This window comes from Labeo rohita, chromosome 17 (genome assembly GCF_022985175.1).
Source record: "Labeo rohita strain BAU-BD-2019 chromosome 17, IGBB_LRoh.1.0, whole genome shotgun sequence".
NCBI lineage: Eukaryota > Metazoa > Chordata > Actinopteri > Cypriniformes > Cyprinidae > Labeo > Labeo rohita.
The window spans coordinates 1,408,167-1,424,713 of NC_066885.1; the positions used below are offsets into that span (position 1 = coordinate 1,408,167).

General features: G+C 37.6%; 1 protein-coding gene across 5 annotated transcripts in view; it reads left to right on the forward strand.

Moving 5' to 3' along the window:
* The window catches only part of LOC127179684 (adhesion G-protein coupled receptor G2), a 178,849-nt gene that overhangs the window by 27,165 nt on the left and 135,137 nt on the right, over positions 1 to 16,547 (forward strand). For 2 of the 5 annotated variants that reach the window (XM_051133369.1, XM_051133365.1), the window contains 3 exons: positions 778 to 902; positions 984 to 1,249; positions 1,755 to 1,845. In XM_051133369.1, coding sequence (XP_050989326.1) covers positions 778 to 902; positions 984 to 1,249; positions 1,755 to 1,845 — 482 coding nt within the window. Of the gene's footprint in view, positions 1 to 777; positions 903 to 983; positions 1,250 to 1,754; positions 1,846 to 1,928; positions 2,213 to 2,509; positions 3,048 to 16,547 lie in introns of those variants that run through there. The other 3 variants (XM_051133367.1, XM_051133366.1, XM_051133368.1) reach the window with 2 other exon arrangements.

The window sequence follows — 16,547 nt, forward strand, 5'->3', positions numbered from 1 at the left end:
GACCCTAAAGATCTTCACAGCAACCCGTCAAAATAAAAGTTCGGTTTAACTTGACAGTCAGAAATATATTAATATATTACGTAATGTAAAGTTAGTACTACTACTACTAATAAAACTATTATTAAAACAATGTTTAAGGAATATTTACCAGAAAATTGTAAATACACAACCGAGTATTTCTGGAAAAGAAAAGAAAGAAATAATATATAATAATATAATAAACTAATTCTTTATCACATCTAATTATCCTTTATAAATTCATTAGATATGCTTTTGATTATTAAAATGTAATGAAACTATTAAAATAGAATCTAGAAAATGAATGGAAAACAGAGATTCACAAACAAAACTGAATTTAAGAAAAAATATTGAGAAAAAAAACTGACAGAATTTTGCATTAAAAGCAACAAAGCACAAAATTATTGTGATTACTGGGTGGTTGGCACACTACAAATAATGAATGGAAGACGTTAAATATGTCCAATCATTTATTATATTATACCGTGATTAAAACAGCTTGTGAATAGTCACTTAACATTATATAGCCTACCTCAGAAAAGACGACAATATAACTTGTGTTAATGAGCTGGAGCCCACTTCAACCTTCAGAAAGTTTTATTGTTGTTTTTAATTAAATACATGTGAGGAATGAAAGGTTGGACGCCACAGACGTTTTTGTACTGTACTAACAAGATCTGATTCTAGAAAAAAAAAAAAAACACAATTGGTTACAAAAAGTCCTCCTGCTGATCAGTGTGCTTCGTTGTGTTTTCTCAGATCCCTCAGACAGATGCAAATGAAACACTGCCACATCTGGAATCACTGACTCTCATCACTTCTATCGGCTGCGGCATCTCCATGTTTTTTCTGTCTATCGCTTTATTCATGCATTTCCTGCTGCGGTAGAGTATATTAACATATAGTTAGCTTTGTTTAAGTATTAAAGTGACAGTTACAAAGGTTATGTTTGTATGTTTTAATAGGAAAGCCAAATCAAATCAGGCCACGAAGATCTTGATGAACATGTTTGTGTCTTTGTGTCTACTGAATGCTGCGTTTTTGTCAAACGAGAGCGTCGCTAACACACAAGACAACACTGCGTGCGTCTTCATAGCGCTGGTCCTGCATTACTCCATGCTGGCCTCATTCACCTGGTTCTTCATTCAAGCTCTTCATATGTACTTATGGCTCATCAGACAGAACGTCACCATCACAAACTACGTGAGGAAGATCACCGTGTTGGGCTGGGGTGAGTTACAGCAACAAAACACCCATTTCAAACCATCTAGTCCAATTGTAAGTTCCACTTTAAAAAGAAAACAGTATATCACACACAAATCATATGAACTACTGTCATGATTATTTTATGGTGTTTTTGTCCTTCTCTTGAACTGTTCCTGAGAGCATCTGAACACTTATTTTAGTATCATTAAGATACTGTTAGTTTTTGTGATTTTAAAACAATTTTATTTTTAAAGATTTAGTATGTGGGTGGGGGTGGGTGGGGGCATTTTAGTATTTCTAAATACAGCTGTCGTCTTTTTTGTAAATATATCTATGTAGTTTTTATACATTTTAATTTTATTTTTAGTTATTTTAGCATATCAAGTTAAACTAAATAAAAAAGAAAACGTTGCTTGACAACTAGCTGAAATAAGTATTTTCCATTTATTCTTTTAGGTTTATTATTTTATTTATTTATTTTTTATTATTTTTTTTAAACTATAATAATCCTTGTCTCTGTGTGTTTTCAGTGTTTCCCACTCCAATAGTCATAGCTATTGCTTCTGTAGGAGAATATAAAACACTGATCCTAAAAACATCATCTGAAAAAATTTCACGAATGTAAGTTTTGTAAAATTAAATGTAAATTTATGCATGTCTTCTGATTGTCTTAGTAATTATATTTCATTCTTTTCTAATTCCAGGTGCTGGATTACAAATCCTTACATTCTCTACACAGTGAACATCAGCTACTACACTTTAGTTTTCATCTTCACGACAGGAATCTTCATCACTCTCTTAACTAGGATCGTCCAGGCCAGACGCTTAAGAGCGACTGATGGCAAGAGAAAGACGTTCAGAAAGCAGCTGATGATGGTGTTGAGTTTGTTCCTGCTCTTCGGTCTGACGTGGTCTGTGGCGTTCTTCAGTTATGGACCGATGCGCATTCCCTCATATTACATATTCACTGTGCTCAACTCGTTTCAGGGTGAGAAACAATCACATACATCAGCATATTTAGTTCAATAGAATGTTCCTGTTTTTCCTACAGATTTCAGCAAATTATTTGTATTCATTCATTAATGATTTTTAATTATTTTTTAATTAATATTTTATTAATTTAATATTTTGAATGAATTATTTTAACATATTTGATTATAATGGGTTATAATAGTATTTTTTTTGGTTACAGTTTAAACATTATGCAATCAACCTTAAATCGGTGAAGTGTATTTGAGGAGGAAGAATTAGTTGAGATATATTTTCCTGATACTTTTTTTTTTAGGGTTTTTCCTCTTCCTGTATTACTACCACATTCACAATGATGTTGCTGGTCGTTTCTCTGATGATCCAAGAAGCTCTGGCTCCACTACAACCATATGAATGGTCTGGAAAATGTTTATAATTAGCCTAATTAAGACAGAAAACAACACTGTATCCTAGTTCCTTAGACAGCTGATAAGTTAACAGTAGACTGCCAGAATACTAGTACAGTCATGTGTACTTTAATATTCAGTACAGTTTAAAATGCATGATTAATAATCTTCTGTATGGTGATGGGAATTTAACTCATAATATGACCATAAGTGAGATAATTAGTTTTTAAGACAATTTAAGTCGATTAAGTTTAAGTTAATTTAACTTGTACATGAATGTTGTAACTAGAAGCTATTTTACAAGTTTCATATTTGTGGTGTCTGTAAGTTTAGGGTAACTGTAATTGAGGTCATGAAATATATATTGTTTGACTAACTTATGAATGTTTAAACTGTGTAATGAATATTATTTCTTTCATTATTAGAATTTGATGTACTAGACGTAAAGATGTCAAATAAAAGGGTTTTGGTTCAAATAACTGTAATGCAGTTTCCATCTAGAGTTTTTTTAAGTACATATTTCTAAAGCTAAACAAACCTGAAAACCATTCAGTAATATTAAAAACCATGTTGCTTCTTTTACAGTGCATTAATATGACAACTTTTTTCTCTATTTTAATTTTGTTGTTCTTCATGTAAATACACTGCTGTTCAAAAAATGTTATGCTCATCAAGGCTTAATAAATATTGTTAAATATTATTACGATGTAAAATAATGTTTTTCTATTTGAGTATACATTAAAATCTCATTTATTCCTGTGATCAAAGCTGAATTTTCAGCTTCATTACTCCAGTCTTCAGTGTCACATGATCCTTCAGAAATCATTCTAATATGCTGATTTATTATCAGTGCTGGAAACAGCTGTGCTGTTTAATGCTTTTTTGGAACCTGTGATACCTTTTTTCAGCATTCTCTGATGAATACAAAGTTAAAAAGAACACCATTTATTTTAAATAGAACAATATACATCACCGTTCAAAGTTTTTTTATTCTTTCTTTTTTTTTGAGAGAGAGAGAGAAATTACTTATAATTTTTATTCAGCAGGGATTTGTTAAATTGATAGTAAAAACTTACATTGTTAGAAAAGATTTTATGCTTTGAATAAATGCTGCTCTATTAAACTTTTTATTCATCAAAGAATCCTGCAAAAAAGAATCACAGGTTCCAAAAAATATTTGGCAGCACAATTGTTTCAAACATTGGTAATTCTAATAATAAATAAGCATATTAGAATGATTTCTGAAGGAGAAAGACTGGAGTTCAGCTTTGCATCACAGGAATATATATATATATATATATATATATATATATATATATTCAAAAGTCACTTATTTGAAATTGTAATAATATTTGACCATTTTTAAAATATTTTTGATTAAATAAATACAGCCTTGGTGAGCCATATAAACTGAGCCATATTTAAGCCATATCTAGAGACCCAGAGATTTGAGAATGTAGGACTATTTTAACAAAACACTGCATGCACAGTCAGCCTACATGATTTTCCATGATTACTGGCAGAAAACAACTGGTCTCAAGTCTTAGAACTAAGTTTCATGCAGTCTACTTATGAGTAAAGATCACAGTGTCCGGTCAGAGATGTTTGTTTGCCTGGATTCTTAATGCACATCTGCCTGGACAAGATATGGCAGAACTCTCCCTGTGTGGCTTGAGTTCTTCTCCTGCAAATCATCTCGCTGGAGACAGGGAAAGACCAGGAAAAGGACTGCAGTCTGTGAGACACTCAGAAATGTTTACATGGATCAGCTTTTCAGTCTGATGTGGCAGGAGTGGAATTGTATCAGGAAATAGTTGGGAAAAGACATTGTCCGTGGCATGTCTATTGAACAACATGAGCTTTTTTTTTTTAAATATGAGACAGGATTCAGTCTAAACGCTGCTGAAAGCCTCGGTTCGGCATTGAGAGCTAAACAGGAGTCTGGCAGAGTGACACATACAGAATGAGCACAGTTTGTTTATCTGCAGATGATTAATAGTCTGAATTATTACTGGTGCCAAACCACAAGTGGGTAATTACTGCCATACATACACATCTCTTTATTCTTTTGTCAGGAGCACAATGTGGTTCATAAAACAATAGTAGCAAATCAAAGCTTATGAAAACATACTCCATTTCTGACTTTTCAGATTTAAATATAAAATCTACACTGTGTAATGTTTTAATTCCAAACTTTAAAACAAATGTAATAATAAGTGAGTACATAAAACTATTAAAAAAAAAAAAAAAAAAAATCCAAAACGTGTTTCACAACTGTAGTAAGTATTTACAGGCCTATTATAAATCTGTCGGGACGGATTTTCCAGGAAACTACATACTTCCTCATTTGCATTTCAGCCATATTCATAAATAAAGGATAGAATGGCAGGCTAATACTACAAACAAGTGATGTAAGAAACAAAGCTTTATGAAACTTTTAATCAATTGAATCAATTGAAAAGTGATTTCACTTTTCCAAAGCGCTCAAAACGCCACACGCTGGTGACACCTGCTGGTCAAAACTGTGTAAATGCAATGAAAACATAAGCCAAACACCAATCAAACACCTTCTACAAACCAACTGCAATGAACAAATCATTTCATACCATTAAATATGAAAAGTCTGTATTATGTGTGTGTGTGTTAATTGGTTTGGTTTGTTTTATGGAGAACATGGTTAATCCGGCCACTAAGACATTAACAACTAATGTCTACACATTTATAAAAACTGATCCGAGATCAGGTTTAAACACACACACACACACACACACACACACACACACACACACTATTCATGAGCTCAAGTAACATTTCTAAACATTTCGAAGCAGTTACGACCAAACGAAGACTCGTTCACTGAAATCACGTGACTTTGGCGGTTTAACAGCTGCTCAGAATCACTGATTCAAAACAAATGATTCAAAAAAGCTTCATCACTAATTAGGCAGTAAAAGTTATCGTAGTGGTTTTAAGTCAATGAACCTCGAACCGAAGAGTTTAAAAGCAGAAAGTCAAAGCTCACAATGAATCAACACAGTTTGCGTAGAATCACATTTGACAAGTTCACAAACCAATGCTGATCTTTATAACAATACCAATCTCTAAAGCAGATACTACTTTGGTCTTTAACCTATAACAAGTTAAACAGCCTAAGCAAAGTAACAGTTTCCACCAATTTACCTTATCAGATATGAATAATTAAGTTAACAACCATCATCTGTAACATGTCCGCTGCCAAACGTTTGTAACGTTACATTTAAAACAATTCATTCCACAAGCCAAAACAACACTGGAATATAAGCAGCTTACCTTCTCATAAGACATATTTCTAGGAAATCCATCTTTCTGTCTTTTCATTTTGATGTGGTTAGTGAAATTCGCTCTGAATGAAGCATCATCTGTAATCACAGCGAAACCGATTCAAAACATTAGATTCATCCGCGCCGAATCGAATAGCGGAGCCGAAAATAGTTTCGTGCTTTAACTGCTAAAAGTTTTATTTTTATTATTTTTTTTTTTTCAAGTCAAGTCAGGTCAAGTCAAGTCGAGCTTTAGTGTCATTCTGCTACATGTGTGGACATATAGTAGAACGAGATGTCGTGTCTCACAGGACCACGGTGCTACATACTAGTAAAGCATAATATAAACATACAACAGTACACGAATAAGAAAAGCAATTACAGACTTTTACCACAGTTAACCATTTGACTATACATATACTATAAATACTGTAACTATAATAAATAGTTGACTACACATACAAAACTGAGACAACAAAAACTTTACATAAGTACTGTACCTGACGTTTTACAAAAGAGACATCTGTACATGAAATTGTGCAAAAGAGATATTTTGTGCATTAAATTGTGCAGAAGAGAGATTTTGGGGGAGGCAGCTAATCCGATTGAGTCTTTGTAGCAGCAAGTGTTTATAGAAAGTGTCTAATGTACATAAGTGTGTTACTGCAAGTGGTTTATATAGCCCACTCACCTGTGTGTAACACACTCAGAATTGCACTTTGAAAGATTGTCAGCAGTTTTAATGAGTTGGGGGGAGGAGGCTGAGGTTTTCATGGTTTCAGAGGGTTACAGGGAGATTGGAGTTAAGGACTCTCACAGCCTGGGGGAAGAAGCTGTTGAGAAATCTGACAGAGCGAGCTTTGATACTCCGGTACCTTCTACCTGATGGCAGGAGCTGGAAGAGATTGTGGGAGGGATGGGTGGGGTCCTTCACGATGCTGGAGGCCTTGCTAGAGCATCGTGCAAGGAAAATGTCCAGGATGGAGGGGAGAGGGGCACCGATGATCTTTGCAGCTGTGTTCACTGTCCGCTGTAGGGTCTTGCGGTCAGCAGCACTGCAGTTCCCGTACCAGACAGTCATGCAGCTGGTCAGCACACTCTCAATGGTGCCCCTGTAGAAAGTGGTGAGAATGGGTGGAGGGAGACTTGCCCTTTTCAGCCGGCGGAGAAAGTGGAGGCGCTGTTGGCCCTTCTTGTTGAGCGACATGACGTTGGTGGTCCAGGTAAGATCCTCTGTAATGTGCACCCCCAGGAATTTAGTGCTGCTGACTCTCTCCACAGCTGAGCTGTCGATGGTCAGTGGGGGGTGGTCAACAGAGTTTCCTCTGAAGTCCATCACAACCTCTTTTGTCTTACCTACATTGAGGGACAGATTGTTAGTGCCACACCATTTAGCCAGCTGTGCCACTTCCTCTCTGTAGTGTGTTTCATCGTTGTTGCTGATGAGGCCTACCACAGTCGTGTCATCAGCGAACTTGATGATGTGGTTGGAGCTGAACTTGGCAGTGCAGTCGTAGGTCAGCAGCGTGAAGAGCAGTGGGCTGAGAACACAGCCCTGTGGGGCACCTGTGCTCAGTGTGGTAGTGCTGGAGGTGTTGCGGCCGACACGGACTGACAGGGGTCTACCAGTTAAGAAATCAAGGATTCAGTTACAGAGAGAGGTGTTTAGGCCCAGCAGGTTTAGTTTGTGGATGAGCTGCTGAGGGATTATTGTGTTGAATGCTGAGCTGAAGTCAATGAACAGCATTCTAACATAAGAGTTCCAGGTGGGTGAGAGCTAGGTGGAGAGTGCTAGATATTGCATCGTCCGTGGAGCGGTTTGGACGGTATGCAAACTGGAATGGGTCCAGCGTGTTTGGGAGACTGGACTTGATGTGATGCATGACTAACCTCTCAAAGCACTTCATCATGATTGGGGTCAGTGCTATGGGACGATAGTCATTCAGACAGGACACAGGAGACTTCTTTGGAACTGGAATTATGGAAGTGGATTTGAGACACGTGGGCACGACTGCCTGGCTCAGCGATGTCAGTTAGGACATCCGTCAGCTGTGCAGCACAGTCTCTCAGTACATGGCCAGGTATGTTGTCAGGGCCCGCAGCCTTTCGTGGGTTTATCCTGGATAGGGTCTTCCTTACGTCGGCTGGAGAAAGACAGAGTACCTGGTCGTTTGGAGATGTGTGGAGTTTCTGTGCAGGAGTGTCGTTCTGTGTCTCAAATCATGAGTAGAAGTGGTTGAGTGCATCTGGCAGGGATGTGTCATCATCACTGGCCTGTGGCAGGGGCTTGTAGTCAGTGATGGTCTGAATGGCTTGCCACAGGGACCGAGTGTCTTTACTGTCGCTGAAGTTGTTGATTTTCTGAGCATATTGATGTTTTGCCTTCTTGATGCCATGAGACAGATTGGCTCTTGCTGTTTTGAGAGCTGCCTTATCTCCTGATCTGAATGCCTCATCTCGGATTTTTAGCAGCCCACGAACCTCTGCTGTCATCCATGGCTTCTGGTTGGCACGTGTGGTGATGGTTTTGGTGACTGTCACATCATCTATGCACTTTTTGATGTAAGCAGTCACTGTTTCTGTGTATTCTTGCAGGTCTGTATGGTTATTGTAGGTGGCTGCCTCTTTAAACATGTTCCAGTCTGTGTCCTGGAAGCAGTCCTGTAGTGCAGAAGTAGCATTGTCTGGCCATACCGTGATCTGTTTTTGAACCGGTTTGGTAAATTTGAGGAGTGGTCTGTATGCTGGGATTAGCATAACAGAGATGTGGTCAGAGTACCCCAGGTGGGGGCGGGGTTCAGCACTGTAAGCGTTTTTATTTGTTGTATGAACAAAGTCCAGTGTGTTGTTTCCCCTTGTTGCAAAGTTCACGTGTTGGTAGAACTTTGGCAAAACAGACTTTAAGTTTGCGTGATTAAAGTCACCGGCAATGATGAAAAAGCCGTCGGGGTTATTTGTTTGTTGTTCGCTGATGGCGCTGTAAAGCTCGCGAAGCGCGTCCTTAGCGTTTGCACACGGCGGGATGTAAACCGCGACAATCACAATGGCCGTGAACTCCCGCGGAAGATAGAACGGTCGACACTTCACAAACATAAACTCCACCAGCGATGAACAGTGTTTTGTCACCACTGCAGCATTGTTACACCATTCCATGCTGATATAAACACACAGTCCTCCCCCGCGAGCCTTACCAGACAGTGATGAATCTCTGTCCGCTCGGCAGCAGGTTAGCCCGTGCAGTGAGAAGTAGTGATGGGTCGTTCTTGAACGATTCGTTCATTTTGAACGAATCTTTAATGTGACTCGGGACGAACGAGTTGCCTCGGGGAGTGATTCGTTCAGTCGCGCAAGCGCAACATCCTATTAGGTTCTGTACTGCAATTAGTTCAACTGTTTTAGAGTCGTTCGTTCACCTTATGGGGCTGTCACGTGATGAACGAACGACTCAAACCCGAAGACTCGAGAGATGAACTAATCAATTCTCTTTCCGGCTCAGGCTGCATAGGTTAACATTACGGGGATGTCACGTGATGAACGAACGACTCAAACCCGAGGACTCGAGAGATGAACTAATCAATTCTCTTTCCGGCTCAGGCTGCATAGGTTAACATTATGGGGCTGTCACGTGATGAACGAACGACTCAAACCCGAGGACTCGAGAGATGAACTAATCAATTCTCTTTCCGGCTCAGGCTGCGTTGGTTAGCTAATTGGGCTGTCAGGTGATGAACGAACGACTCAAACCCGAAAACTTGTCAGATAAGAGGCGAGGTGAGCGAATCATAGACTAAAGACCCAGGTAAACAATGAATTATTATTTTCTGTTTCTTATAGCATTATAGTTTAGTTAGATCAACGTTTGTGTAAGCAGTAGATGTGTGAGGGAGGTAAAACGTAACATTTTAATTATATTTTGCTAAAATGAACAAAATGAACGAAATGACTCGAAAAAAGATTCGTTCATTTTGCTGAACGAGACTCAAAGGTCCGAGTCGGTAAAATGATCCGAACTTCCCATCACTAGTGAGAAGGTCCTGGCTGCAGCCTGCAGAACGGGGTGGAGCTGCATGTGTCGCCCCGCCCACAAATTATATCATTGGTTAATAACGCCAACGCCCTCAGCAGGATTTTATTTCCACTGGTTTGTCGCTGCGTTGGTGAGTAGTTGAGCTACGAGGTTTGTCTTATTTGATTAGTTGTAATGTTTGATTGCAAAATGTTGTTCAAATCCTACTCTGAGTTTTATGGTAATGGGAGGCGTGGCTGCTTGAGAGGATTCTCTGACAGTATAGAGGATATGGACTCCTGTTTCACATGCCAGTGCTAGAATGCCTGTGGAATGTAGTAGAAGGGAGAATCAATGTTAACCCAAAAGGTTTGTGTGTGTTGGTCTTGTTTTTTATCCTGGAGGGAACTTGTGTGTGTGTGTGTTTGTGTGTGTGTATTATTACGTTAAATGTATGTGGTAACAACGGAAGACACAACAGGTGGGCCTCTGCTAATAAAACTGTGATGTTAAACTGCTGTTTTGTATGACCAATAAAATGAAATACTCAAACTGCATTATCTTCATGTTCTTTGAGTTTATTCCTCTTCATATATTGTTTAGTCCAACGCTTTTGGACTTCCAACTTTCTTTAACATGAGGTAATCTCTATATTTTATCTCTACATGTACACATAATTTATTGTGAAAGGTTTTGTTATCAGAACAAAGCAATAGCTGTCATGTAGTTCTTATAAAAATGGCACTTTATCAACTCATAATTCTAAGACAACATTTTCAAAGAAACTTTAAGTGTTGAGTTGGTGACAAAAAAAAAAATACATTAAATACAAGTAAATGCGTAAATAAAAATAAAAAACCATAAATAATTTAAATTTGTAAATAAACATTAATCGTTGCGATATACAGTTCTTAATGCACAAAGATATGACAGGTCGAAAGCAGGAAGTGGATGCTTGCTTAGAAATAATAATGAAATTTTGCCCAAAATAATGAATGAAAACATAATGTATTATGTTTGGTATAGATTAATATTACGTGTAGATAATTAACAAATTCATAATGTTTATTTTTGTATGTAAGTTAATATCACGAATGATATTCTATATATATATATATATATAAATATATATATATATATATATATATATATATATATATATATATATATATATATATATATATAGCTTCAGCTGTGCTCTTAACTGCATTTCCTGTTTACAGAGGTGTCTACGTCATTACATGTCATTAGCCAACTGAACCATTTATTAATATCACATGTAGATAATTAACGAATTTATAATATATTGTTTAATATTTTATATGTAACATATTTAATATCACGAATGAATCGTAGCTTGAATTATGCTCGTAACCGCATTTCCTGTTTACGGAGTTGACTACGTCATTACATATCATTAGCCAATGAAAGCATTTGTGGGCGGGGCGATGCATGTAGCCCCGCCCCGTTCTGCAGGCTGCAGCCGGGTATACTTGCGTGCAGTTGAATGGCGGAGTCCGGGGTTTTGTCGTTTAGCCATGTTTCAGTGAAAACAAACACACAACAATCCCTTGCCTCATGCTCTGTGGACCGACTGAGCTGAATTTCGTCCAGCTTATTTTCCAGCGAGCGAATATTTGAGAGCATGAGTGTTGGAAGAGCCGGTCTTGTGGGGTTTGCTCGTAGCCTAGCTCGTATGCCTCCGCGCTTACCGCGCTTCCGCAAACCTGCTAACCCTAAACCCGCAAACGCGCTTTTTTGTTTGTTTGTTTCTTTATTTTTTTAAACACTTGCTTAGGAAAAACTATTGTGAAAAAACATACGCCAAGGATGATTTAAGGATGGCCAAACAATACATAGAAATTGAAATTCAAAAGAGAAAGAGAGAGAAAATACATTAAAAATAAATAAATGAGAAAAAAATGAATACATAAGCAGATCACACAACAATAAACATAATCTCTCCTATATTATTATTAAATAAAAACTATACAAAAACACCAAAAAGACGGTACGCAAAGATTTGATATAGATTTCAATATCCTCTTGTAAGTGAGAAAAGTCGGGGGTAACTTTGCATTTGTGGATTAAAAAAAAAAAAAAAAAAAAAAAATCACAAACAAAATAATTTGCAAAGAAAGTAAACATTTCCATTTTGGTTCTCAAAAGTGAAAAATCCAAACAAAGCATTGGCTTTTGGGTTCATTCCATGTGGTTTTATTGTAAATTAAATTTAAATGTAGGACATATGACTACTCACAGTTTTTTTCAGCTGCTAACATCCTTTTGTCCAATCTCTAGTCACATTTTCAAAACTCTAAACACAATTAGCACAACATCCGTCTGTTGTGACCATACCATTAACACAATTTGTGTTGTTTTCACACAATATGCAATCAATTATCATGTTTCTAAAATGCTTACATTTTCTTTTCATACAATGCTTACCCAAACCCAAAATCATGGATCTTTTTAGTCTTATTTACAAATGCTTAAACACAGCATGTTAGAAATGAAGACCTAATGTTCCAAACCTTAAATATAGTATTAAGCTTCTACTTCTGCAACAACAACAGCTCGAAAGTATTGAAAAAATTCTCTCTATATAAAATACTGTAACAACTGATTAGCACCTTTAAGTAACAAGATCACTGAAATATTCAGAAAAGCTGATTCCATTCTCAGTTTGAGGAATAGTCAGGTGTTGAAGCTCTTTGCATTACATCAACAACATAGAGTAAAAAAGACCTCTTTGATTTGGTTTTGTGGATGCAGAACAACACAAAGAATCAGAGAGAGAAAAAAAATAATGCCTGGCAAAGGGAGAGGAGTAGTTCAGAAAAACAGAGAGAGGGGAGTAAGAATGTGTTGGACTGTGCATTTTTATGTTTGTTTGTTTGTTTTTTTCCCCCTTTACACATGTGAAACCTATGAAAGCTTATTTCTGCCATAGAATATAAAGGGTAATTTGACTTTTGTATCTCACAATTCAGATTTTTATTTATTTATTTATTTATTTATTTTTTTTGCAATTGTGAATTTAAAGTTTCTCAAAATTCTGATAAAGTCTGAATTGCAAGATGTAAACTCACAATTCCAGTAGAAGTCTGAATTGTGAGATCAAAAGATTACTGTTTTTATTTTATTTTTCTTATACTGTGACAGAAACAAGTTTGCATAGTAACCAAAGGCCCATGTATGTTGGATTTTCTCTTGTACATTCTATAAAGTGACTCATTGACTCATTCAGTAGTATGTTGCCAAGAACAAACGCATTCAACACTTAAAAATGTTAAATGGGTTTCAGCTGAAGGTAAACTGAAGGCTAAATTACAGAAAAAAATATTAATTTTTATATTGTCTATTATATGCAGGTAGAACATGAAACATGACAAACAATGCTTTTTTGTAAAGCCATCAGTTGTTAGTATTTTGACAGTCACTGTACTATGATTGACTGTATGTTTCTGTTGGATAGAAACTAGTGGTAATGTTTTGACTAAATGACTCTATTTTGAATCAGGTTTGCTGTGTTTTGAAAGAGTTAGTACATGTAGAAAAGGGTATTCAGCATTTTGAAATGTAGAGTTTGTATTCATTTAACAAAATGTGGTTTTGGCCACAAAATGTACTGTTTGGTTAATTGTGTGATGTAGGTGTGTTGCTGTGTTAAGAGTTTAGAAAAAGTACTTTAAGTATTGGTAAATGCTTGTTAGCAATTGAAAAAAACTGTAAACAGCTCAGCTTTTATACGAAATAATTAAAGGGGTCATCGGATGCCCATTTTCCACAAGTTGATATGATTCTTTAGGGTCTTAATGAAAACTCTATAATATACTTTGGTTAAAAATTCTCAATGGTAGTGTAAAACAACACCATTTTTACCTTGTCAAAATCAGCTCTGCAAAAATCATCTCATTCTGATCGAGGCTGCTTTAAATGCAAATGAGCTCTGCTCGCCCCGCCCCTCTCTTCTCTCTGTGGAGTGATGAGCTTGTTTACTTTAGCCGCGTTTAGCCGCTAAACTTACTGACTAGCACATTATTAGGAAAGGCAATCGCAAAGATTCATTAAAAAAAAACGTTATACTCACTTCTGCCGTAAGTAAAGCTGGATCACAAATGATTTACGCGAACATAGACGGATATATGTAGATCGGCTCAATTTGAAAAAGGGGATATTATTTTTACAGATTAATTAAAAACCACTGCATGGATTTTTATCATTATTTGTATATACACTGCCAACACACATAAATGTTCAAACAACATGTAAAAGTGAATTTAGCATCTGATGACCCATTTAAAATAATCACTTTAACAGCAATATACTGTAAGCTTCACATATGACATTTAAACCCTCCAAACTGTCCACTGTAGGTGCTGTGTAAACATTGTTGATTGTTGATTTTCTATGGTAATTGACATGAGTTGAACAGCTGGTTGTGTGTTTGTAAAGGTTGCATCTTTTAACATGATCTACATTTCCACTAGATGCACTTTGTCTCAAACCGATTCTCTCGTCATACTTTGATCACAAAGCCTCAAACTGTGCATCGGATCTGAGGTTTGGCCAATTTGGCAGAGAGTCACATGTTACGTGAAACACTGATTCGCTCCAAAATGTAAATAGCAGAGAGGTTTGTGATTAAATGACAGGACGGACGGATCGGTGTTTCCCTGATGGACCTGTTATGCCACACAACCTGGTGTGGTCTGGAGGACGTCAGTGTGGAACGGCCTGAAAGCCATCACCAGCTACAAGAGCCCATCTTCTAGCACTAAGGCCAATCAACAACTGGCTGATGACCTGAATGAGTTTTACTGCAGGTTTGAAAAACAAAAGACTGGTCTGACACTCTACACCCACCCCGACTGTCCCACAACACAGCCATCAACACCCTGCCCCTCCATCCCCCCCTACTGTTTCTCAACCTGCCCTTAAGATCTGTGAAGGTGATGTTTGCAAAATCTTCAGGAAGCAGAAGATAAGGAAAGCCAAAGGCCCAGATGGTGTTTCTCCAGCCTGTCTTAAAACCTTTGCTGTCCAGCTATCATCTATCTTCACACTGATCTTCAACAGATCTCTGGAGCTGTGTATAGTCCCATCCTGCTTCAAATGTTCCACCATCATCCCTGTACCCAAGAAACCAAAAACCACAGGACTTGTTTGTGGACTTCAGCTCTGCTTTCAACACCATCATTCCAGATATCCTTCAGAATAAACCGTCACAGCTCTCTGTACCCACCTCCATCTGTCAGTGGATCACCAGCTTCCTGACAAACAGGCAGCAGCTAGTGAGACTGGGAAAACTCACATCCGGCACCCGCACCATCAGCACTGGAGCTCCCCAGGGCTGCGTTCTCTTCCCACTGCTCTTCTCCCTCTACACAAAGACTGCACCTCTAAAGACCCCTCTGTCAAACTTCTGAAATTTGCAGATGACACCACAGTCATCGGTCTCATCCGGGATGGCGACAAATCTGCTTACAGACAGGAGGTTGAGCAGCTGTCTCTCTGGTGCAGTCGCAACAACCTGGAGCTCAACACGCTCAAAACTGTAGAGATGACGGTGGACTTCCGGAGGAAGCCCCCTGCACTCACCCCTCTCACCATCATGAGCAGCACTGTAGCTGCAGTGGACTCATTCAAGTTCCTAGGAACTAACATCTCCCAGGACCTGAAGTGGGACATTCACATTCACAAAGCCCAGCAGAGGTTGTACTTTCTTCGTCAACTGAAAAAAGTTCAATCTACCACAGGCACTGATGACACAGTTTTACTCCGCTGTCATTGAGTCGGTTCTGTGCTCTTCTGTAACTGTCTGGTTTGGGGCAGCCAGTAAATCAGATATAAGAAGACTGCAACGGACTGTTAGGAAAGCAGAAAGAATCATTGGTGTGCACCTGCCCAACCTTCAGGACTTATACATTTCCAGAGTGAAGAAACGGGCAGGAAACATCATCCAAGACCCTTCTCACCCCGGACACAACCTGTTTGCACTTCTCCCCTCAGGCAGATGCTACAGATCTCAGAGCACTAAAACATATAGACATAAAAACAGTTTTTTCCCAAATGCCATCTCCAGCTTAAACAGATAAACATGAATCATTACCTGGGTTCTACAATTCATTTCTGTATTTCTTTCTCCATTTCTAATTATTGTCTCTTTCTGTAGTATTATTATGTAAACTTCTCTAGAATTATTATGTGAATACACATGCACATCTCTTATTTATATAGCTGTATATAGAGAAAATAATGCACAAATCTGTACATAAATCTTCTGTTCCATATTCATACATTATTATTTATTTTTAAGTTTTTATTTTATTTAAATGTTGTATGTATGTATGTATGTACCAGGAGCACCTTAAAAACCACAACAAATTCCTTGTGTGTTTGTGCACACTTGGTGAATAAAGCTGATTCTGAAACAGCATCTCAGCGATGCCAACACTTCCAGATTTCTACAAATGATCTACAGATGATCTAGAAAGCACTACAATCCAACACAACAATCACTCAATCCAGCATTAATGTTGGGGAAAATATTTATAACTAGCATAACTAGGACAGATGATTTCTCTGTCTCAAACTTTCTTTTTCTTAGATTAAAATACATAAAATTATGACCATAAA